General features: G+C 35.3%; 2 protein-coding genes and 2 long non-coding RNA genes across 4 annotated transcripts; 1 reads left to right on the forward strand and 3 right to left on the reverse strand.

The window, feature by feature from the left end:
- Positions 1 to 1,900: 1,900 nt before the first annotated feature.
- LOC138881785 (secreted RxLR effector protein 161-like) lies at positions 1,901 to 2,545 on the reverse strand. The gene is made up of 2 exons (XM_070162054.1): positions 2,207 to 2,545; positions 1,901 to 2,011 (listed from the first exon to the last, which is right to left on the reverse strand). Exons 1-2 carry the CDS (start codon positions 2,543 to 2,545, stop codon positions 1,901 to 1,903), a joined length of 450 nt encoding a protein of 149 aa, XP_070018155.1.
- A 6,499-nt stretch (positions 2,546 to 9,044) lies between these two features.
- Positions 9,045 to 10,121, forward strand: LOC138881786 (mitogen-activated protein kinase kinase kinase 20-like). Its single transcript, XM_070162055.1, has 2 exons — positions 9,045 to 9,114; positions 9,544 to 10,121. The coding sequence occupies exons 1-2, from the start codon at positions 9,045 to 9,047 to the stop codon at positions 10,119 to 10,121; spliced, it is 648 nt and encodes a 215-aa protein (XP_070018156.1).
- Positions 10,122 to 12,498: 2,377 nt separating this feature from the next.
- Positions 12,499 to 13,029, reverse strand: LOC138882245 (uncharacterized). Its single transcript, XR_011403722.1, has 2 exons — positions 12,834 to 13,029; positions 12,499 to 12,729 (listed from the first exon to the last, which is right to left on the reverse strand). It is a non-coding gene; the product is annotated as an uncharacterized lncRNA (long non-coding RNA).
- Positions 13,030 to 15,185: 2,156 nt separating this feature from the next.
- LOC104229973 (uncharacterized) lies at positions 15,186 to 15,517 on the reverse strand. The gene is made up of 2 exons (XR_011403723.1): positions 15,408 to 15,517; positions 15,186 to 15,221 (listed from the first exon to the last, which is right to left on the reverse strand). It is a non-coding gene; the product is annotated as an uncharacterized lncRNA (long non-coding RNA).
- Positions 15,518 to 24,813: the final 9,296 nt, after the last annotated feature.

A 24,813-nucleotide genomic window follows, 5' to 3' on the forward strand; every position in this document is an offset into this window, starting at 1 on the left:
ACTCTCTCTCTCTCTCTCACACACACACACACACACACACATATATATATATATATAAATTTCCATTGGAAAATACAAATCACATGTCTTATGGTAAATATTCCATAAATAAAATATATATAACTTATTTATGGAATTCAATTCTAAATTGAATTCTACAACTTAGTCAACATTTTTAAAATAAAAACTTGTAACTCATTTGTGGAATTTAATTCTAAATTGAATTCTACAACTTAGTCACCATTTTAAAATAAAAACATGTAACTCATTTATGGAATTCAATTCTAAATTGAATTCTACAACTTAGTCACCATTTTAAAATAAAAACATGTAACTCATTTGTGGAATTCAATTCTAAATTGAATTCTACAACTTAGTTACCATTTTAAAATTAAAAAAAAAACATGTCTTTCATTTATGGAATTCAATTTAGAATTGAATTCTATAACTTAGTCAATATTTGAAAAAAAAAACATGCAACACATTTATAGAATTCTAAATTGAATTCTACTTATTAATATTTTCTATTAAAAAATTAACTCCCATATCAAATGGGTTGAAAATTGTAGACAATACCATAAGGACTTTTCATGTTAATTAATCCAATTCAAAATTGAATTTACTAACAAGACTTCATTAATATTTTATATAACATCTCATATATAAAATAAGTACTAATTATATATATATCACATATATATTTTAACCAAGAGATATAATTTCATTTTTCTATTCCAAATATAATTTTTCAATTTGTTCACAATATTAATTATATCCTTTGTGCTAGCAAAGAATATAATAATATTTCATTTGGACTAATAACTATATTTATTTGACTAATTAAATTCTTTAATTTAATTATCAAATAATAAAGCAATTAATCCTTTAGCAAAGATCAGAACACTCGTTAGTGTGCGACCCCATAGGTTCAGTACTAAGCCGGTAGTAAATTGATCACATCAATATACCAATCAAGGGTGGCGTCTAGCAACACCCCTTAACGACCAGATAGCATGAAGTATACATTTTACTCTCAAGAACCTGTAGAAGAATAATGTTGTAATCCTTCTGTCCTTATAGCTCTGGATCACCCTAGGATATGGCTCAACTGTCAAATCCTAATAGGCAACCAACTATGTGTTCATGTCAAAATATAATCGACCATTGAATGACCCAAGAAACTCATTTCTTCTTTTATTCAATTGCCCTGGCCAAGGTCTTAGTTTGGTCGTTTATATATATTTATGACAACATGGAGCTTAAACTCATTACCAAGAGTTGACAGATTCCATCTTGATCAACCACTAATTCTACAAGCATTTAGTCGTACCCAATATCCTTTCAACTATCGCCCTAGGGCCATAGGTGTCTGGTATCAAAGCACAATAAATAACTTGTCAATTACTATGACGATCTCAGGTCAAAGGAAACTTTTACATCATATTCTTCAAGAGAATATCCTATTTACAGTTTATGGTAATTCTAACCATTAGGAATTATCCAGTGAGTCGGTTCAATGATCATATCTCTATATGCATCATCTATCTATGTGATTCAGTCAATGAGATCAACTAATATTTATCTCATAAAGACAATCACATAAATATTGATCTAATCGGATTACCAATGTCCAAATTAATAATCCTACGATCAAGAACAAATTTAGATTAAATTGTAAGAGACTTTGCTCTCATTATCATGATCTCTACCACGATAATAAATCTCAAAATTTAATCAAGGACCTTATCAAATTAATCAAACAATTAATTATAATGATAAAAGAATATCAAATGCCATATATTTTATATCAAATGACGTTCACAAAAATATGTTCAAATCATCAAATATGATATTGGATCTAGGGCATATCTACTATATCCCTAACAATCTCCCACTTGCACTAGAGCCAATAGCTCTTGTAGTTCATCCCCAATTTCCACTTGTGCTTGTTAAACTCCTTTGCGCCAAGAGCTTTAGTGAATGGGTCTGCAGCATTTTCCTTTCCATCAACCTTTTGAATCTCGACGTCTCCACGTTCAATGATCTCTCTTATCAAGTGATACCTTCGCAGAACGTGTTTGGACTTTTGGTGTGATCTTGGTTCTTTTGCTTGAGCAATGGCTCCAGTATTGTCACACAACAGTGGAACCGCACCTTCTATTGAAGGAACCACACCAAGTTCAGTTAAGAACTTTTTCATCCATACAGCTTCCTTAGCAGCTTCACTAGCTGCTATATATTCTGCTTCAGTCACTGAATCAGCTACTGTAACTTGTTTAGAACTTTTCCAACTCAATGCACCACCATGTAAGGTGAATACATAACCAGAAATAGATTGGCTATCATCTCTATCTGAAGAGAAACTTGCATCAGTATAACCTTCAAGTTTCAACTCAGAATCTCCATAGATGAGGAATTGGTCTTTAGTCCTTCTTAAGTACTTAAGAATGGTTTTCACCACCTTCCAATGTTCCTCACCGGGATTTACCTGATATCGGCTAGTCACTCCAAGTGCATAAGCCACATCAGGATGTGTACATGTCATGGTATACATGATAGCTCCCACTGCACTAGCGTATGGGATCCTACTCATGTGTTCTCTCTCTTCAGGTGTTTTAGGAAAATCCTCCCTACTGAGAGTAATTCCAGTACCTATCGGTAGATACCCTCTTTTGGAATTATCCATGTTATACCTTTTCAAAATAGTATCAATGTACAAAGACTGGGAAAGTCCAAGTAGCTTCCTTGATCTATCTCTATAGATCTTTATTCCCAATATATAAGCTGCTTCTCCCAAATCTTTCATGGAGAACTGTTCAGATAGCCAAATCTTGGTACTTTGCAGTACTGGTATATCATTCCCTATGAGTAATATATCATCAACATATAATACTAAGAATATAATTGTGCTCCCACTAACCTTTTTTGTACACACAAGGTTCTTCTTCGCATCTAACAAAATTAAACTTTTCAATTGTCTTGTTAAAGCGAATATTCCAACTTCGAGAAGCTTGCTTCAGTCCATAAATGGATCTTTGTAGCTTGCAAATTTTATTATGATCAGACGAAGATGTGAAACCTTCAGGTTATGTCATATACACATCCTCTTCTAGCTCACCATTAAGGAAAGCTGTTTTCACATCCATTTGCCATATTTCATAATCATAGTATGCCACTATAGCAAGTAGAATCCGAATTGATTTGAGCATTGCCACGGGAGAGAAAGTCTCGTCATAGTCGATGCCTTCCTTTTGACGATATCCCTTGGCAACAAGACGAGCTTTGTAGGTCTCCACCTTTTCGTCTGCTCCAATCTTTTTCTTAAAAGCCCATTTACAACCTATAGGTTTTATATCATTTGAAGGTTCAACTAAAGTCCATACTTTATTTTCCTTCATGGATTCCATTTCGGATTCCATGGCCTTTTGCCATTTCTCATAATCGGAACTTTGTATAGCCTCTTCATACGTCTTAGGGTCATCATCATTATGATCAACCTCATTTGATACATCATCTTGTACCAATAAATTTAATCTAGTTGGTACATGACATTCTCGTGTAGACCTTCGAAGAGGCACTTGTACAACCTGTTCACCTTGTGCTGGATTTGGTTGTTGTTCAATTTGGTTTGGAACTGGTTTATTAACCTGTTCTTGAACTTCATTTAGTTCTTGAACTTCAACCGTTGAAGATGGCAACTTTCTTGGAAACTTCAAAACATCGAATAAAGGTTCTTCATCTTGGGTCTCATGATCTTTACATTGTGTTGATTCATTAGTTTCTTGGACTTCATCAAGTTCTATTTCTCCATTATAATTTCCTTCTAAAAAAAATTCCCTTTCCAAAAAAGTTGCTCCTCTGGCCACAAACACTTTATGGTCAGAAGGGTGATAGAAATAGTATCCCATTGTTTCCTTAGGATACCCAATAAACCTACACTTATCAGATCTTGAGTCAAGTTTATCAGACTGTAGTCTCTTAACATAAGCTGGACAACCCCAAACTTTAATATGTTTAAGGTTAGACTTACATCCTTTCCATATCTCATATGGTGTTGTAGAGACTGACTTAGAGGGAACTTTATTAAGTAAGTATGTTGCTGCTTCCAAAGCATATCCCCATAAATTTATTGGAAGATCAGTGAACCCCATCACAGATCTCACCATATCTAATAAGGTTCGATTTCTCCTTTCAGACACACCATTGTGTTGTGGTGTTCCTGGAGGCATCCACTGTGAGAGAATCCCATTTTCTTTGAGATATCTGGTAAAATCTTCACTAAGATATTCTCCACCTCTATCAGACCTTAGTACTTTGATACTTTTACCAGTCTACTTCTTAACTTCACTACCGAACCTTTTGAACATTTCAAAAGATTTAGACTTGTGTTTCATAAGATACACAAATCCATATCTTGACATATCATCAGTGAAGGTGATAAAGTAAGAATATTCACCTCTAGCTTGAATTTTCATGGGCCCACAAATATCTGTATGAATTAGTCCCAATAATTCAGTAGCTCTTTCTCCACTTTCAGTAAATGGAGATTTGGTCATTTTTCCTTTGAGACAAGATTCACAAGTTGGATATGATTCAAAATCATATTTGTCAAGGTACCTTTCCTTGTACAACTTGTTAATTATTTTCTCTCCAATATGACCAAGCCTACAATGCCAAAGGTATGTATGATTTACTTTATCATCTCTTTTTCTCTTAAGATTTGAAACATGCATAATTGAATTAGCATTCATATTAGGTAAGACATAAACATCATATTGGAGATAGCCATTCACATAAAAATTATCACCATAATAAATAGAGCAAACACCATTGCCTATATTTATGTGAAAACCACGTTTATCTAACATAGAAGCTGAAATTATGTTCGAAACAAATTTAGGAACGTAATAACAATCATCCAACATAAGTACTTTGCCCGTAGGCATTATTAAAGAAATTGATCCTACAGCTATGGCCGCAACTTTTGCACCATTTCCAACTTGTAGATTAATTTCTCCTTTCTTCAACCTTCTACTTATTCGGAACCCCTGCAACATATTGCAGATGTTATAACTACTGCCAATATCTAATACCCACAATGAAACATCAGTAGTAGTTAAAGAAACTTTGAAATCATTTTTCAGTTGAGTCTTACCTTGTTTCTTATCATTTAGAGTTGCAAGATACTCCGGCAGTTTCTCTTCCAATGTCCTATCTTCTTACAGTGGAAACACTCAGCGTCAGATTGGTTGGCTTTGCCTTTTTTGCCTTTGGGTTTGGTCACACTACCCTTAGGCACAATAGGTTTCTTCTTGGGTTTAATTTTACTCTTACCCTTCTTCTTAGAAGAGTTTCCAACCAACATGACGGTTCCTTTCTTCTTCCCAGATGCAAGTTGATTCTCATAATCAATCAGCATGTTGAGCATCTCATGAAGATCACAATCCATTTTATTCATATTGAAATTAATAACAAATTGTGAAAAGGATTCTGATAGTGACTGCAAGATCAAATCTTGAGAAAGCTCTTTACCCAGTTTGCACCCCAACTTCTCAAGTTCTTCAATAAGATCAATCATATGATTGACATAGGGTCCAACTAGAGAGTTTCCAGCCAATTTGGATCCAAATAAAGCCTTAGATAGCTGGTATCTAGCTGTCCTGCTTTGTGTACCAAACATCTTCTTAAGATGTTCAATGATTGCAGTTGGATCCATATCGTGATGTTTCCTCTGTAGTTCAGAATTCATAGAAGCGAGAATGATGCATTTGGTAGTAAGACATTCTTCCAAGTATTTCTGATAAATCTTGGTGGCATCATCATCATTCTCATCTGGGACATCCTTGGCAGGCTTATCGATCACATGAATAAGCTTTTCATGCATGAGAACAATTCTCAAATTTCTGTACCAATCATCAAAGTTTGGTCCTACCAACTTGTTGGCCTCAAGTATTCCACGTAGTGATATAGCAGACATATTGAGAAATCTAAAATATAGAAAAGAAAAAGGCAATAATATAAGAACATATTTGCATATATCATAAAGACATGTACTTTTATCTATATGATATTTTCACTAATTATTTTAAACTATTTACCCTCATTATAGTTTACGAAATCTTTATTTCTGTTAGTGGAGTAAAGAAATCCTTTAACAATATGTATGAGCCCCTTGGAAGTCAAGTCGTTTCTCACATATATTTTAAAGGTAGGTACTCTTACCAATTATATCCCTATACAACTTTCTTAAATAGCTCTATGTCAAATAGTCCCCTGGTAGTCAGGTCGATCCTATTGGCATAGTTGAGTTCAACCATCATGATAGCAAAGAACTTATTAAATTTTATACTCCCCGGGTAGTCCAGACGTCTAGTGTAAAATTGAATAATTCTTTCAATCCATACATCTAATGCAAATAAACAATTTTAACATATTCTCGAACTATAAGTCTCCTGGTAGTCAGGCCGCTCCTTATAAACAAGAGATAAGTAAAATTATTTACTTTGATGGATAGCTCTATAATAAAATACATCTTATATTTTATTATTCAAGAACTCAAATTTTAATAAGAGGGAATTGTTACTAGAACAACTTTTAATAACATGATGATCAAATCTTTCATAGCACATGAATTTGGTTTAAGTTGTCTACATGCTTTGTCCGAAATTAATTTACATCACATGTAATAAATAATTCAAAATCATATGCCGAACAAGCATGTGACATAAAAATGAAATTCAACAAACTTCTAACATGTTTATCTTATATATCACATAAAATAATTCATGTAAGAAAACTATTATTAGTTAATACCTTATAAACTAATAACAATTTAAATAACTATATAATCTAATAACCTATTATAGATCACCGTCGTATCTTATACGAAATTTTAAAATTCAAGTTACGAACTATCTCAGTAGTACTATCTCAGTAGTTTAACTTTTATGAACACATATTTTATTCACAATAAAATAATATCAATCCATGCATTCAAATAATTTGTCTAGTGCACAAGACACATGTATTACAGTTTGAACTTTTCAAATATAATCATAAAATATTTCGTAAATAATTTTTAAACATGAGAAACCATGGCTCTGATACTACTGTAGGATTGCATAGAGGTGTTCATAACACGCAGCAGAAGATAAAAGCAATCCTAGGTAGAAATTTTCGTGTTTAAAATTTATTTACATATCAAAGAGGGATCTAAGACGTACCTTGTGAAGAGAGTCTCGTTTTTAAATTTCTTCGATAGTACGAAGACTCTATGCATATCCACACCGAGACTGGTCCTTGCTATCAACTCCTTGATCAATGAAACCCCGTGAACAAATTGAATGAAAATATTGTGTTGAAATATTTCTCAAAAATCTCAACTCAAAGGTAGAAGAACAAGAAACAATTTTCTTGTACTAATATTTTCTATCTTGCACTATTACTTTCTCAAAGTAATTTTTTCTTCTCAAGAATGACTCTCTTCCTTTCTTTATAATATGTGTAAGATCTCTATCTCTCTAATTCTTAATTAGGACTCACACACACACATATATATATATACATAATTTTCATTGGAAAATACAAATCACATGTCTTATGGTAAATATTCCATAAATAAAAAATATATAACTTATTTATGGAATTCAATTCTAAATTGAATTCTACAATTTAGTCAACATTTTTAAAATAAAAACATGTAACTCATTTGTGGAATTCAATTCTAAATTGAATTCTACAACTTAGTCACCATTTTAAAATAAGAACATGTAACTCATTTGTGGAATTCAATTCTAAATTGAATTCTACAACTTAGTCACCATTTTTTTTAAAAAAAAAACATGACTTTCATTTATGGAATTCAATTTAGAATTGAATTCTATAACTTAGTCAATATTTGAAAATAAAAACATGCAACACATTTATAGAATTCAATTCTAAATTAAATTCTACTTATTAATATTTTCTATTAAAAAATTAACTCCCATATCAAATGGGTTGAAAATTGTAGACAATACCATAAGGACTTTTTATGTTAATTAATCCAATTCAAAATTGAATTTACTAACAAGACTTCATTAATATTTTATATAACATCTCATATATAAAATAAGTGCTAATTATATATATATATCACATATATATTTTAACCAAGAGATATAATTTCGTTTTTCTATTCCAAATAGAATTTTTCAATTTATTCATAATATTAATTATATCCTCTGTGCTAGCAAAGAATATAATAATATTTCATTTGGACTAATAACTAAATTTATTTGACTAATTAAATTCTTTAATTTAATTATCAAATAATAAAGCAATTAATCCTTTAGCAAAGATCAGAACACTCGTTAGTGTGCGACCCCATAGGTTCAGTACTAAGCCGGTAGTAAATTGATCACATCAATATACCAATCAAGGGTGACATCTAGCAACACTCCTTAACAACCGGATAGCATGAAGTATACATTTTACTCTCAATAACCTGTAGAAGAATAATGTTGTAATTCCTTCTGTCCTTATAGCTCTAGATCACCCTAGGATATGGTTCAACTGTCAAATCCTAATAGGCAACCAACTATGTGTTCATGTCAAAATATAATCAACCATTGAATGACCCAAGAAACTCATTTCTTCTTTCATTCAATTGCCCTGGCCAAGGTCTTAGTTTGGTCGTTTATAATTCATGACAACATGGAGCTTAAACTCATTACCAAGAGTTGACAGATTCTATCTTGATCAATCACTAATTCTACAAGTATTTAATCGTACCCAATATCCTTTCAACTATCGCCCTAGGGCCATAGGTGTCTGGTATCAAAGCACAATAAATAACTTGTCAATTACTATGACGATAGTGGCGAAGCCACATGGTGATAAGGGTGGTCAACTGACCACCCTTCATCAAAAAATTACACTGTGTACATAGGTAAAATATTATATTTTAGAGATATGTAACACATATTGAACATCCTTTGTCGGAATTTTTTTTCACTTCTTTTAAATTTGAACACCCTTGGGGAAATATCTAGCTTCGCCACTGTATGACGATCTCAGGTCAAAAGAAACTTTTACATCATATTCTTCAAGAGAATATCCTATTGACAGTTTATGGTAATTCTAACCATTAGGAATTATCCAGTGAGTCGGTTCAATGATCATATCTCTATATGCATCATCTATCTATGTGATTCAGTCAATGAGATCAACTAATATTTATCCCATAAAGACAATCACATAAATATTGATCTAATCGGATTACCAATGTCCAAATTAATAATCCTACGATCAAGAACAAATTTAGATTAAATTGTAAGAGACTTTGCTCTCATTATCATGATCTCTATCACGATGACAAATCTCAAAAGTTAATCAAGGACCTTATCAAATTAATCAAACAATTAATTATAATGATAAAAGAATATCAAATGCCATATATTTTATATCAAATGACGTTCACAAAAATATGTTCAAATCATCAAATATGATATTGGATCTAGGGCATATCTACTATATCCCTAACACAAGATGTTCATAAAAAAGGGTGGGTTCATTGTGATATTAAACCTGCTAACGTTCTGGTTTTCGATGCTAATGAACGTGGCATGTACAAGTTGAAGTTGGCTGACTTTGGATTATCGTTGAGAATTGGTGAAGGAATGGCATATATGACTGGAACTCCGTTGACCAATCGGGGGACTCTACTTTATGCACCACCAGAATCTTTGACGCACGGTTTTCATGCAAAAGCTTATGATATATGGTCACTAGGGTGTACTGTGGCAGAGATGATGACAGGGAATCGCGTTTGGATTTGTCGCGATACTAAAGATTTGCAATGGCAGATTATGAATGAAGATCCTGTGATTCCGAGTAATGTTTCTGTGATTGCAAGAGATTTTTTGTACAAGTGTTTTATAAATGACCCTCTAAGAAGATGGACAAGTGAACAGCTACTTCAGCATCCTTTTATTCAGCAAGCTATGTGTATTTCTAATTTGATGCCTAAAACTCAAGGGATGATAGCAAGGGTTAATCCTTTTTGTTGCAAAATTCCAAATGCAGTACATGAGAAGGACTTCATCAATTTGCTCTTTGAAAGTAATTTAAGGATACAATGAAGCAAATAAGACTGCAAAATCACTTAGATGGCTGACAATAGTGTGTATTATGGAGTATTATTTGCAGAAACCATTTTTTTTCTGGGGGTGTATTACTTGCCAAAATGAGTAATCTCCATTACGTACATTAGGAGATAGCCAGATACTCCTGGGATATGTTGTATTTGTTTCTATTAATATGGAAATCAGCAGTTATGTTCAAGTATAACACGGTGTAATAGTTCCTTTTGAACGTTTACTAGATTCAATTATTTTCTTTATTTCGAATAGCTAGATTTAGTTATGCTGGGTAGAAGAGTGTATTTAAAGAGATGTTCTTAGAAAAATGAGTAAATAGATTATCAATACATATTCAGCTTCATAATATACATTGTACGTATTTTCTGTTCTTTGGAGTTTCCAAACTGCGGTTTTATATTACATATTTATATGCTTCATATTATGCTTTTTTATTTTTTTTTTTATTTTTTTTTTTTTGATTTTGAGAAACGAAACTGTAACGTTATTGTAGCAATTAGTGACTCAATATTCGAGATTTCTTCGGGGGCGGTACTTTAATATTTCAATGAAGACCCAATATTCTGAGAAATAAAGATATGCATTTCATATAACCACTAGAACCATGACACTTGGCTGATGGCACCAGCCCAAATAATTACTACACAAAGACTGAGAATCTGATTTCTCATGTAATCAACTCGCGAAGGCAAATTACTAGTTGAAAACATAGAGGCACAAGGCAAATTACTACTTGAAAACACATAATTTGCCACCAAGTCACAACTAATAAATTAAGTTCTCTTCAAAGCCAATAATCCTGCAAAGAAAGATGAATGAAACATAATCACATAAAGACAAATAAACGTTAAAATATTCCTTTTATGTCAACTCCTTGCAGGGATATTACTAACAGACTAGTATATACAAGGGTTAAAAGGCCGGTAAGTTACAAACTTATATGACCAGATCTAGCTTATACTGTGAGAAATTAAAGAGGGAAAAAGGAAACCACCATAAAAATTTTAGTATGGTAGCTCCATTCAGCTTTATGCAAGGAAGAAACAAAAAAAATTGAGATGAACTAATCCAGATGAATCACGAAGCTAAGGAGTTACCATATATGCGAAGAAATCCAGGACAAAGGTGAAAGCAGGTATTAGAGATAATATCTTATTTGCCCATGACCCAAAACACTAAGGGGTCGTTTGGTATGAGGTATAAGAAGGTATAAGGGTGGTATAAAAATTTAATACCACCTTAATACCCTGTTTGGTTAGCAAACCAGGTATAAGTTATCCCAGTGTTAATTTTAACACTGGGATAACTTATACCTTATAGAAGGTAGGGTAATTAGCACGGATATAACTTATACCTTCTCCTTAGAAATTATGCAATTGTCATTCTTAATACAACATACCAAACAATGAATAAACAACAATCTCAACATAACTTATCCCAATATAACTTATACCGGTACAAATCGTATTCCAACCAAACGACTCCTAAGAGATTAGATTAATAGAAGTTGCACTTACACTTGCAAATGTTGAGCTCCAACAGCTGAAGTTGCAAGTATTTATAGTCATATTGTGAAACAGGAGGAAAGTCTTGAGCTCCAACAGCTGATGTCGCACTTGCAAAGGAGTACACTTCCAGGAGTACTGTTGCTGAAGTTCTCTAACCTGGCTTTTGCCGCCTCATTCATTACAGGCTGGTACTTCACAATATGTCAATCAGCAGGGCTAACAGAAAGATCATCTGAAGGAAAATATTGTTTAATCCTGTGTTTCATGTTACCTTCTATTGCGCGCCTATTGTTATCATTTTGCTGCTGCAAAAAAGGGCCAAGAATCCCGGGCTGTTAACAGCTTTTGCCAGGAATGACATCATCTATTTCTGCTGCTGTTTATTTTCTTTCCCCTCAGAGTACAACTTCTAATTTTTTTCACTTAATTCCTTCCTGAATTTTGAGAATATAGTTTTGCGATCACAGAAATATTGGTTTATCCATGGATATGAAAAAGCACAACTTAGGTAGAAAAAACTTTGAGGTGGAGCTACGGTTGAGTAGGGAAAAGTCGATGAATCATCGTACACAAGTATTTGAGGTGGCCAGGAATGATATACAAAATACACAGAGACCGAGCATCTAACGCGAGTTGATTCAACAAATCACTTGTCTAGCTGAAGTCTTCGTTACTGTAGTAGAGGAAAAACTGAATTTGCTTATACCATCAGCATGCATTATTTGATTACATTTTCAATGTTGTAACTTCTTTTTGATAAAGTAATTACGATTTTATTAACATTTGGGCAAAATGATCGCACGTATACAAGAAGTATACTTAAAAGAGAGAAAATCTACACAAAGATATGGTTTTCGACAAACAGCACCCGATCTTCCATACCTATATATGCTACAGGGATATCATGGGTGCACCGGAAGAAAATAAGGAATAAGAGGCTACTCTTCAACTGTATGAGATTCGCTCTACCCCTTCAAAAGCTCTCCTATTTCTTTCTCTAAACGCATAAGTGTTAGTGGACTAACATCCAAAGCCCTGCACCTTCTCCTCCGTCTGCCAATGTTCTATGTTGTAACTTGTAACTATAAAAGTTAACACAAATGTAGTTGATCTAAGAAATTAGTAATGACAAAAGTTTAAAACATAGATAAGCAGCAGCTATAACTGATGGAGGTTATCAGTTTACCTAACATCAAGTGAGTTTCTCTTGCCGATGGTTAGTCCAGAAAGGGGAAAGAATAGCTTGCTAAAGTCATTAATTATTCACGGCTGTTTCAAGGCATTACACGCTTTGTCGTGAGAGTACCTAATTGAGGCAACAATGATGAGAAGAGCTGACACAACAGCTGAGATGAAAGTAAAAGCAGATACAGCTTCCATGTGGACTCCGATGGCATCTTCAATCTGAGAGATGATGAAGGACGCCGGTGGGAGCCTTCACCAATCAGCTTTCGATGTAAAGCAGACAGCTTTGGTGCAAATTTGACATTGTCTTGCAGCGATACACTGTTAGGGATATAGTAGATATGCGCTAGATCCAATATCACATTTGATGTTTTGAACATATTTTTATAAAATATATATGGCATTTGATATTCTTTTATCATTGTTATTAATTGCTTGATTAATTTGATAAAGCCCTTGATTAAATTTTGAGACTTGACATTGTGATGGAGATCATGATAATGAGAGTGAAGTTTCTTATAATTTAATCTAAATTTGTTCTTGATCGTAGGATTATTAATTTGGACATTAGTAATCCGATTAGATCAATATTTATGTGATCGTCTTTATGGGATAAAGATTAGTTGATCTCATTAACTAAATTACATAGATAGATGATGCATATAGAGATATGATCATTGAACCGACTCATTGGATAATTCCTAATGGTTAGAATTACCATAAACTGTCAATAGGATATTCTCTTGAAGAATGTGATGTAACCGTTTCCTTTGACCTGAGATCGTCATAGTAATTGATAAGTTATTTATTGTGCTTTGATACTAGACACCTATGGCCCTAGGGCGATAGTTGAAAGGATATTGAGTATGATTAAATGCTTGTAGAATTAGTGATTGATCAAGATGGAATTTGTCAACTCTTGGTAATGAGTTTAAGCTCCATGTTGTCATGAATTATAAACGACCAAACTAAGACCTTGGCCAGGGCGGGCAATTGAATGAAAGAAGAAAAGAGTTTCTTAGGTCATTCAATGGTCGAATATATTTGACATGGACACATAGTTGGTCGCCTATTAGGATTTGACAGTTGAACCATATCCTCGGGTGATCCAGAGCTATAAGGACAGAAGGAATTACTACATTATTCTTCTACTGGTTCTTGAGAGTAAATTGTATACTTCATGCTATCCGGTCGCTAAGGAGTGTTGCTAGACACCACCCTTGATTAGTATATTGATGTGATCAATTTACTACTGGTTTAGTATTGAACCTATGGGGTCGCACACTAACGAGTGTTCTGATCTTTGCTAAAGGATTAATTAATTTATTATTTGTTAATTAAATTAAAGAATTTAATTAGTCAAATAATTTAGTTATTAGTTCATATGAAATATTATTATGTTCCCTGCTAGCACAGAAGATATAATTAATATTATGAACAAATTAAAATTTTCTATTTAGAATAGAAAATTAAATTATCTCTTGATTGAAATATATATATGATATATATTTAATAGTCATAATTGATATATGCAAAAATAAAGTATCCAACTTGAAATTGGATTGTAAAGCAACGTGAAATCCTTTTCTATGGGATTCAAACTTTCCTTTTAGAAAATTATTAGTTAATGAACTAAAAGGAAAATCCAATTTTGAATTGGATTTGATATTTCAATCAATTTTGACGTTGGACTTTATGGAAAGTCCGTGTAATAGTTGCGGCAAACTCAACCCTATTAAGAATGGGTTGTTTTCGATTTTTCCATATAAAATTTATGAAGTTTATTTTGGAATAAATTTACCCTAAGTAAATCATTACCTCACCCAAATAGGAAAAGGGTTTATAGGTGATGCTATATAAAGGGTGATGGAGAAAATTTGCCGGCATATTATTATTCTTGAGAAGAAAACCCACTTTGTGAAAGTGAGAGTGCAATACAAAGCCAAAAGAGAAAATACAATTGCAAGAAAAGTGTTTCTTGTTCTTCTAACATTGAGTTGAGATTTTTGTGAAAAATTTCAACACAATATTTCGTTCAATTTGTTCGCGGGTTTCATTGATCAAAGAGTTGATAGCAAGGATCAGTCTCGGTGTGGATACGCATAGAGTCTTCGCACTATCGAAGAAATTTTGAAACGAGACTCTCTTCACCAGGTACGTCTTAGATGTGATCTATTGACATGTCAATAAATTTTAAACATAAAAAGATCTGCCTAGGATTGTTATTGTCTTCCGCTGCGTGTTACGAACACCTATACGCAATCCTTCATACACAGGTGCTGGACAGAATGTCATGTGCAATGAAATCTTCAAACTTTGAGTCAACCAAATTGTCAGGTTTGCCTAAGTAGGATTTTGCAACATATTTATCAAGATAAGGTGCATGGACCTGAAGAAGATCGGGGAAAAGTTACTAAGAACTTCTAAGAATTAATGGTTGCAAGATTCAATTGAGTCTAAAAGTTTTGTTGGCAACACACAGTTTTCTGTAAATTAGTATATTACTATCACCCAAAATACATGCATTGAGAAATAACTGCACATCTTGAGCTTGTTCAGCAGCTAGGTCACTTACTTCATTTAATACTTCAGTACCGAGACATGAGCTGATCCTAGCAATTTGTACCACTGCAATGATCATCACCAAACATCGTCCCAGAAGATCATGAAGTTCCATCGCAGATCTGAACAGGTTGAGTGGCAATTAGGCATTGACTCATTAGACGCGTAGACACATAATATGTGTAATGCATTTACACTTCTGACAAACATATATAGGTAGTGGAATGTTAAACCAAATTATTATCCTACATTCTTGCATAACTAATCAGAAAGTTAGATGACCTCCTTCACATGACATTTGTACATAACTTCCCTGTTACTAACATAGATTGAGGTATGAGATGCAACTCAAAAAAATCCATTGTAGCAGGATAAAGGCATGTATGTATGTATATATATATTGTAGCAGGATAAAGGCATGTATATATATATGATTTGTCCCTCTCATGAGTATTGCTGAAAGTATGCTAAGAAGATCTTTCATGCTGTGAGTGGAGATTAGTTAGATAATACAAGTTAGTTACATAATCAAGATGATTAGTGAATTTAGTGAAGAAGTGGGTGCACATGATCAGCAAATAAACTAGTCCGCAAATAAATAAAGAAGTAGCGGAAGAAGGTGGCTATGGAAATCTAAGGAACTTCTAATCTACATACTCTTCTTCTTCTTGAGAATGCCTTACATTTTATTCAATTAGAGTAACAGCAAAATTCATTTCTCCTCCATATTGAGTTCATTTTCCCAGGAGTTGAATTCAAGCTCTATCCTGACATTAAGCCCAACTCTTGGTTCAATCTTGCCTCCATTATTAGAAAAGTTTTACCATGAATTCAAGTGAAAATTCCAAAATTCAAGGGAACATCAACCAATTTTTTATATTCTAAATAACATCAACAAATTAACCACAATAATATACAGCCTGATAAATTTAATGGATACAGAAAATAAAGGCAACATCAACATGCTCAACACGAAATTTATTTCTTCAAAAAAAAAAAAAAAAGTAGCATTGCAATAAGAAAAGATTCAATTGTTAGCGGATATTGTGCCTTAGCGTTAAACCCATCATTACACTTAAACACCCAAAGTTAAACAGAAGCTTAATCGATCAAGTTTAAACGAGGCAATATTAGAAATAAATGAGACTAACAAAGAGTTAAATTTTTTTTTTTTTTAAAAAACAACGAATTTGAAAGCTCAAAATGAAGAAAACTTAGCACAAATGGCTTCTTACTAGCTAAAATCAAATAATCTGTGTTGTTTCAAGAGGAATGATCTGTTGTTTGTAGGGAGAGGGTGAGGTGGAGGAGGAGATGTTGCAGGAAATCAGATCCTATTCCAGGGGAAAGAGCAGCAGGTAGTGAACCGATATATCTTCTGGTCCAAAGTTGGACCGACCGCCGATCAAATTTGTATTTGTTATTTATAACAATCTTGTTTAGATTATATATATGTATTTAATTACTTTAAACATAATAACTCATATAAAGAATTCACAATCAATTAAGAGGAAATTATTTCCATTTCCATTTATGATTTGAATTCAAAAAACATCCTCATGTATTATTTTTAGATATTTACGTAATTATCTAAATAATTAAAGTTGAGGAGTTACTGTAGGCGTATTAGGGGTGAGGAGGTAGTGGAGCGATGCGTAAGATGAGTCGGGGCAAAGCGATCGGACCAGACGAGATCCCAATAGAATTTTGGAGGTATGTGGGTAGAGCAGGCTTGGAGTGGCTGACTGGGCTGTTTAATGTTATTTTTAGGACGAAGAGGATGTTAGATGAGTGGAGGTGGAGTATGATAATTTTGTTGTATAAGAACAAAGGTGATATCCAGAATTGTAACAACTATAGGGATATCAAGTTACTGAGTCATATCATGAAAGTTTGGGAGAGGATGGTGGAAGGGAGGGTAAGGAGGACGGTGTTTATATCAGAGAACCAGTTCGGGGTTATGCTGGGTCGTTCTACTACGGAAGCTATCCATCTTATTAAGAGGTTGGTGGAACAGTACAGAGATAGAAAGAGGAATTTGCACATGGTGTTATTGACCTAGAGAAGGCGTATGACAAGGTCCCTAGGGATGTTCTTTAGAGATGTTTGGAGGTGATAGATGTACCGGTATATTATATTAGGCGATAAAAGATGTGTATGATGGAGCTAAGACTCGGGTTAGGATAGTGGAAGGTGACTCAAAGCCTTTTCTGGTGGTTATGGGGTTATACCAAGGATCTGCGCTCAGCCCGTTCGTATTTGTTCTGGCGATGGACGCACTGACACACCATATTCAATGGGAGGTGCCTTGGTATATGTTGTTCGCTGATGACATAGTTCTAATTGATGAGACGCGAGGCGGCGTTAACGAGAGACTGGTGGAATGGAGGCAGACCCTGGAGTCTAAAGGTTTCAAGTTGAGTAGGACCAAAACAGAATATTTGGAGTGTAAGTTTAGCGACGTTTCAGGGGAAGCAGATGTGGAAGTGAGGCTTGACTCACAAGTCATTCCTAAGAGAGAGAGTTGTGAGCACGTGATTTTTGTTTTTGCGCGACAGTCGCTCCAAAAGAATAAAGTTGGTCCTGCTGTACAATTTTTGGATTTCTGTGCGGTACTTTGTTGATTTATTTGTGACTTTGGCCCATTTTATTTATTTACTTTATTAAAACAAAATTGAAAAATGCGTACGTGTCATGCATAATTTGAACCGTAACATGGTTTAAATAGAAAGGCATAAACAGACATCTTTGTCCGTGATTTTGTTTTGTTTGATTTTACTTGTTTTGAAATATTTTAGTGTGTGTGCGAATAATTGTATTGAGTGTGTATTTAATTTTTGATTTTTTTTGTTGTTTAGTTTTGTTTTTAAATAAATAAGGAAAAGAAATAAAAAAAAATAATAATAATAAAAAAAAAGAAAGGGTCCCTTTATTCTTCCGGATTTGGGCCAATTTTAACAAAATTGGCCCAAACGAACAGCCCAAAACCCAGGCCTGCCCGGTCCAGACCACCTGATGCCTAGAGAATCCAAACGACGTCGTTTTGGTACAGGTTGATCTGGGCCGTTGATCTCGAATTGATCAACGGCCAAGATCAATTCCCCATAACCCACCAATAAACCCGACCCGTCTCACCCGGACCGACCCCAACCCTCAACACTTGAAACGACACCGTTTCACTTAAGACCATCAGATCCAAACCGTAGATTTAGATTGATCTAACGGTTGAGATCAACTCACCCACTAACTATATAAGCCTAGATCCTTACCCTGCCCCCCTATCCAATACCCTAGCCTCGTCGTCTTCACCCAAACCCACAAACCCTAGAGCCGCCCCTGTATTCTTCACCATGAAAACCGGCGGCATGAACGCTGGTGACCTCGCCCTGAACACCATGGAACCCCCTCACCACCCTGAACATAGACATGTAAACCATTTGGTTCGAATCACCCTCCAGGTCCTCGAATCTTCGTTTGAAGATTCGAGTCAAAACTCGATCTACACCAACCAACCCCAGCTTCACACCAGATACTCCCCAGACCCCCTCGTGACCAAACCATACTTGGTTTGGTCCGAATCTGATCAGGGAAGCATGAATCCCGGATCTGAGTTTTGAAGAATTGTGTAGTTCTTCGTCACTTGTTCATACCGGTTCAACCGAAGAGATTAAGGTCTAATGGACTTTAATCAAAGTGTTTCTCATCTGAGAAACACTTCGATTAAAGTCCATTCAGCCTTAAGAAAAGTTTGTCCAAATCCGAGTTCAAACTGTTAACTTTTCAAGTTTTAAGGTAAGTGTGCTTGCTTTCCTTTATTTGTTTTAGTCCGTGTGATTGTTTAAAAGTCTGTTCATATTTATTTTGATTTTATCAACTTTGTTTGTCCACTTTACTTAAACCTCTGTGTTTGTCTAAATCCCCCCCTCTGTTCTGATAAGGCATGTGTATTGGTTGTGTTTCGAGTTTGGACTGACTAGTTAACTCCTCGAGTGCATTTCTGCTTAGTCAGTATAATTCAAACCATGTATCGATATTGTTTAAATGTTTGATTTTTGGCTACGATTGTGTATGTTAATGCTAATATAGTCGAGTCGACATGTGTCGTCAATTAGTTTCAACTGTCTGAACAAAGTAAAATCGATTTGCTTCTATTGAACATTTGCCTGAATCAATTAAGAGCCAGTTTAGTTTACTTATAGCTGTTGGATTGTTTGTGTTTAGATTCTGAATTGGAAGGCATGTGCACTCGTGCACAGCATGTGCATTGGTGCATCTCATGTGCTTTGTGCTGTGGCCTGCATAAAGGTCTTTGTTTAATTTTAAAATGGTTTGACAGCATATGCTGTCAACATATCCTACTGCCCATACTTGCTTTTAGTTAAATAAAATGAAAAAGTTAAATCTGCCAGGGAATGATGGGGTTTTTATACCTAATTAACTAAAGTGGAACTGAAAAAGGTTAAAGGCACATGGGAGGGTACTGGGATACTCTAAAAACAGGCTGTTAAAAGGGTTAAGGAAGGCATATAAAAGGAGGAGGACATCTGATTGAAAAAGAGAGGAAAAAGATTGAAAAAACTGGACCTTGAGGGCTGTAAAAAGAAAATATACACACACAGTGAGGGGTTTTGAAAGAGAGAGCTGGAAAGACATACAAAGAGATACTAAGAGGGAACACCTGAGAGTTCAATTTTTTGGAAACAGAAAACTGGAAAAGAATTTTTGTCTGATAACTCAGACAGACAAAACCAGAAGTTGCTTCCTTTCCTTTTGTTTCTGACTTCACTAAATCTGGACCTGTTCTGTGCAAACACTGATTTCTCACAACTGAGTCTGCTTGTTTGTTGTTTGTTCTACTCGAAAGTTTGGTTTAGTTGGGGTTGATCTCACTCCATTTGTTTTGTGAGTTGTGTTTCTTGGTGCTGTTGCTATACTGCCCTGCTGCTACTGTTACTGCTGCTGCATTTGTTCATTGTTACTCTACTGATTGCCCTCTTCTTCAATTACAAATATTCCCAGGTACACAACCTTTGAACCATGTATTGTTGAAAGTTTGAAGTTGAAGCAGAAATAAAGAAATGAACACCAGTTTATGTTATAGCATTGGTGTAAAAAGATAGTTCGAATGTTAGTTGGGCCTGTATTTTACTGCAAACTGCAAATATTCTGTATAAACTAGCATACATTCTGTTTAAGATGAACTGTTAGATAGCATGGCTCAACAGTAATGACAGTATGACAGCATGTTTGATTTGGTATACATTCAGTTCAGTATAACACTTGTTTGGTTTAGTTATGATTGTATAACATAGAGTCATGGTAAGTACTTGTATGTATTTTGCCTAGACCACTGGATTGACAAATCTATGGTACTAGGTCCGGGATAAATGTATCCCAAACAAACCCTCACGCAGTCACATTAAGAGTTTGGCTATGAAGGCTAACTTTCCTGTCAGATTATGTGCTCCAATATAAGTTCCATATCGGGTTTCGGTATAGATTCTTTGTTTCAAAATAATGTGATGATTGTTGAGAGAAACTAATAGTCATTTTGAGTTCATTTAGTAGTAATTTTCCTAATAAACAGCCGATTTCGTTTATCAATTTCAAATAGGTTAGAGTGTTAAAATGGAACTTGGAGGTCGTTAAACATAACTCAATATATGTTGTTAGTTTGTTGCAATCTCATTTAGCAAATTAATAAGCGTATTCACTCGATGAAGACAAAGCATGAGGTAACCCTCACCTCATGAACAATCAATCAGGTAATCAAACAAGTTTAGGTTCGGCGAACATAATGAGGATTCAGTCTGTATTTGTTCAAACAAGCAAAGTTCGGCATCGTCCTTCTCTTTAAAGATAAACGTAGTAGAAATGTAGCCATTGTAGGGTACCCTTCTAAAATAATGAGACGAGCCTCGCCGAATAAAAAATGCAAATTGCGGGGCCCTTAATAATTGATCATGATAAATACTTAGAATTTGGGACGGACTGTTTAGTGAATTCCACTGCCTTCCCCAAAGATAATAATGCGTTTAGATTCTTTAGGCGCGACTTTAGTAAATTATATTCTTAAAAATCGGGTGCACATTGATGTGACCCAAGTCCAAGTCCCAACGGAGTCAAAATATGTTAACAACTACGGGTGCATTGATTGTGACGTGGTTCGAGATGCATTTTCACGACGTTGTAATTCTATAAAATAAATGATAATAATAAAAGCGGTTTAAACTTAATAAAAGCACATAAGTCACAACCTGTATTTAAATCAGATATTTAGCCATTATAACAATTTAAGCGACCGTGCTAGAACCACGGGATTCGAGGGTGCCTAACACCTTCCCTCGGGTCAACAGAATTCCTTACTTAGAATTTCTGGTTCGCAGACTTCATTTGGAAAAGTCGAAAATTTCCTCGATTTGGGATTCAAGATAAACCGGTGACTTGGGACACCAAAAGCCAAACCTTTCCCAAGTGGCGACTCTGAATTAAATAAATAATCCCATTTCGAATATTGTCACTTAAATTGGAAAAACTCCACCCGCGCATCTTACCCCTCGGGGCGGGGCGCGCAAAAAGGAGGTGTGACAGCTCTGGCGACTCTGCTGGGGATTCGAACCCAGAATCTCTTGTTCAGGGTTCAAGAATTCGAGCTTAGAATAATTGTTATATTTGGCTTTATTATCTGATCTTTATTACATGTTTTTTGCATAACGTGCTAAATGTTGTCTTTTACCGCTTTGATATTATCTGAACTGTATATAAACTGTGCCGAAACCCTTCTCTCTTCACCTCCGGGGAGAAGCTCGCTGGTCGAGACTCCCTATTCTGTTAGTGTCAATACCCGAAATAAGAAAGAGGACGGATAAGTTACGAAGCCGGACGGCCTTTTGGTTCCCGGTAAGTTGCCCCTCCTCGACTCGAGTTGTCCGCTCGGGTACACAGTCTAGAACAAATACCAAGGTTTAAACCTAGTATAACTCGACTTCATGCCGGATCCCTAGTAGGAACGCTTATTTGCATCATGTTGCATTTGACTTAGGGGGCTCAACACAGGGGTTGGGTCCGTCTAGGACAAGCAACCTGAAATGAAAAGACCACCCTGCTGCATCCTATTTGTTTTGCGCATTTATTTGCTTCGGTTCCGCATGCTGACCGGTTTCTAAAAAAAAAATAAAAAAATAGCAGCGTAGGGAGATAATTACTTTTTGGAAAAATAAAACCAATGTCCAAGTAGTGTCGAAACCTCGTCGGAATTTTTCTAAAAAAAAAATATAAAACCAAAAGTTGTCTTTTAGTTTGATTCATTAAAAAAAAAACATATAAAAATTGTTCTTTTCTTTTTAAGAAAAAAGAGGGGGTATTTATTTTAAAAATAAAAAAATAAAAAAAATGGAAAACTCATAATTCAAAAAATGTGTTGTCTCTTTTGTAGTACCCTTTTATAAATTCGGACTAATAGTCCAAATATTGCAAAAAACAAAAAAAAATATTTTTTTAGTATTTATCTTTCTCCAAAAATAATACTTATTCTTGATTGCTAGGTTTATTTGATTTTCTCTATTCACGATATGACCGAACTACGCCGGTTTGATTCTCGCACGGGGTGAGATACGTAGGCAACCCTCGGCGGGTCCAACCTCCCGTTTTTGCAAAAAAAAAAAAAAAAATCTAGATAATTTTAATTTTTGAGTCTAATAAAGTTTATCACCCTAAATAAATGTGCAGGATGAGCACGATACAAAATGAATCGTTTTCAATAATGACCAAGATCCCTTTTGAGTTGCGATTATGGTGGAACGACTTAGGCAAAGAGGGGCAAGGCAAAGTGAGGAAATATCTGAAAAATCTCCCGGATTTACTAGACATTCAGCCTCGGGGTGATATTATCAGATCATTGGTCACTTACTGGGATTCGGCGCACAATGTATTCCATTTTTCAGACTTCGAACTCACCCCGACGTTGGAGGAAATAGCGGGATACATTGGGGGTGATGAAGCTCCGTTAAGGTTCAAGTACTTGATTGCACCTAGGGCCGTCACGGTACACCGATTTTTGGATTTTCTGAAAATACCCCGAACATTTCACCATCCAGATCTTGCCAAAGGTTTCTGCAGTCTCCATCTCATGTATGCTAGATACGGTCATGAGGGCGGGTTCAATAAGCCGGATTTCAAACTATGTAGTAAAGGCAACCGACAAAAATGGGACGAACACAGGCAGTTGGCTTTCATGACGGCCTTCTTAGGTCTTATAGTGTTCCCAAGGAAGGACGGCCACATCGATCTAAGAATGACTGGGGTTGTCAGTACTTTGCTTACCCAAGATAAAAGTACTCTGGCGCCTATGATTATGGCTGACATTTTCCGGGCTCTCACTGTTTGTCGAGCCAGGGGTGACTTTTTCGAAGGATGTAACCTACTGTTGCAAGTGTGGATGACCGATCATTTATGTCATCGCTCCTCACTTTTGGGTTATGGTTCGCCAGAGAAAACTTGTATTGGAGAATTCTACACGAGAATCAAAGGGCTCAATTTACCTGAGGGAGTCACATCATGGACCTCATTTCTCCGAACTCTCACCGCCAGCCAAATCCAATGGACGCTCGGATGGTCACCTATCGAGGAAATCATATACATGCCGGCAACCCGGCCTCACTTTCTGTTGATGGGACTGAAAAGTATCCAACCCTATGCACCGTATCGGGTTTTGAGGCAACTTGGGAGGTACCAAGTGGTACCGAAAGATGAAGATTTGAGTACCCAAGTGATTGAAATCAGTCCGAACGGTCATTTCCCTGAAGAAGAAGTTCGCCAAATCTGGAGTGAATGCCAACATCTGACAGCAAACACTTGTGTGATCGATACGGCAAAAGGGGAAGTCGCCCCAGGATATCACGCTTGGTTTAGAGGTAGCCTGTCTTACGAAAGACCGGCTAAGAGGCCGCATCTCAAAGATTTCGTAGAATCATCCCAAGGGCAATGGAACTGGTTAGCAAAAGAGAAGGGTTATCGAGCAGAGATTGGCGATTTGAAGCTACAAATAGATAGTTTGAAATTCGATAACAGCGTACAAATCGCGGCAGATCGAAGCGAAAAGAATAGGTTGATCCAAGAGAATGAAGAACTTAAGGCCCAAGTCCAAAAATTGAGATTGTCTCTTGATGAGCAACCCAGAAGTCAATTAGACCAGCGGTTGATAAAGGGTTTGAAAAGAGAGATCACGGAATGGCGAGACAGGTTAGAAGAATCCGAAAAGGTCATGACAGAGTTCAAGGCACGGTGGGAAACAAGAGTAGATAAGCATCGCCGATGTTTGAACCAATTGAAACGTGACCACGAGAAGGCTGTTTCCAAAATAAAGAGGGAGATGGCTACACTTGAGTTTAAAGCAGTTAAGCAGGCCAGGGATTTCCAAA

The sequence above is a fragment of the Nicotiana sylvestris genome, chromosome 11, assembly GCF_000393655.2.
Source record: "Nicotiana sylvestris chromosome 11, ASM39365v2, whole genome shotgun sequence".
Classification (NCBI taxonomy): Eukaryota; Viridiplantae; Streptophyta; class Magnoliopsida; order Solanales; family Solanaceae; genus Nicotiana; species Nicotiana sylvestris.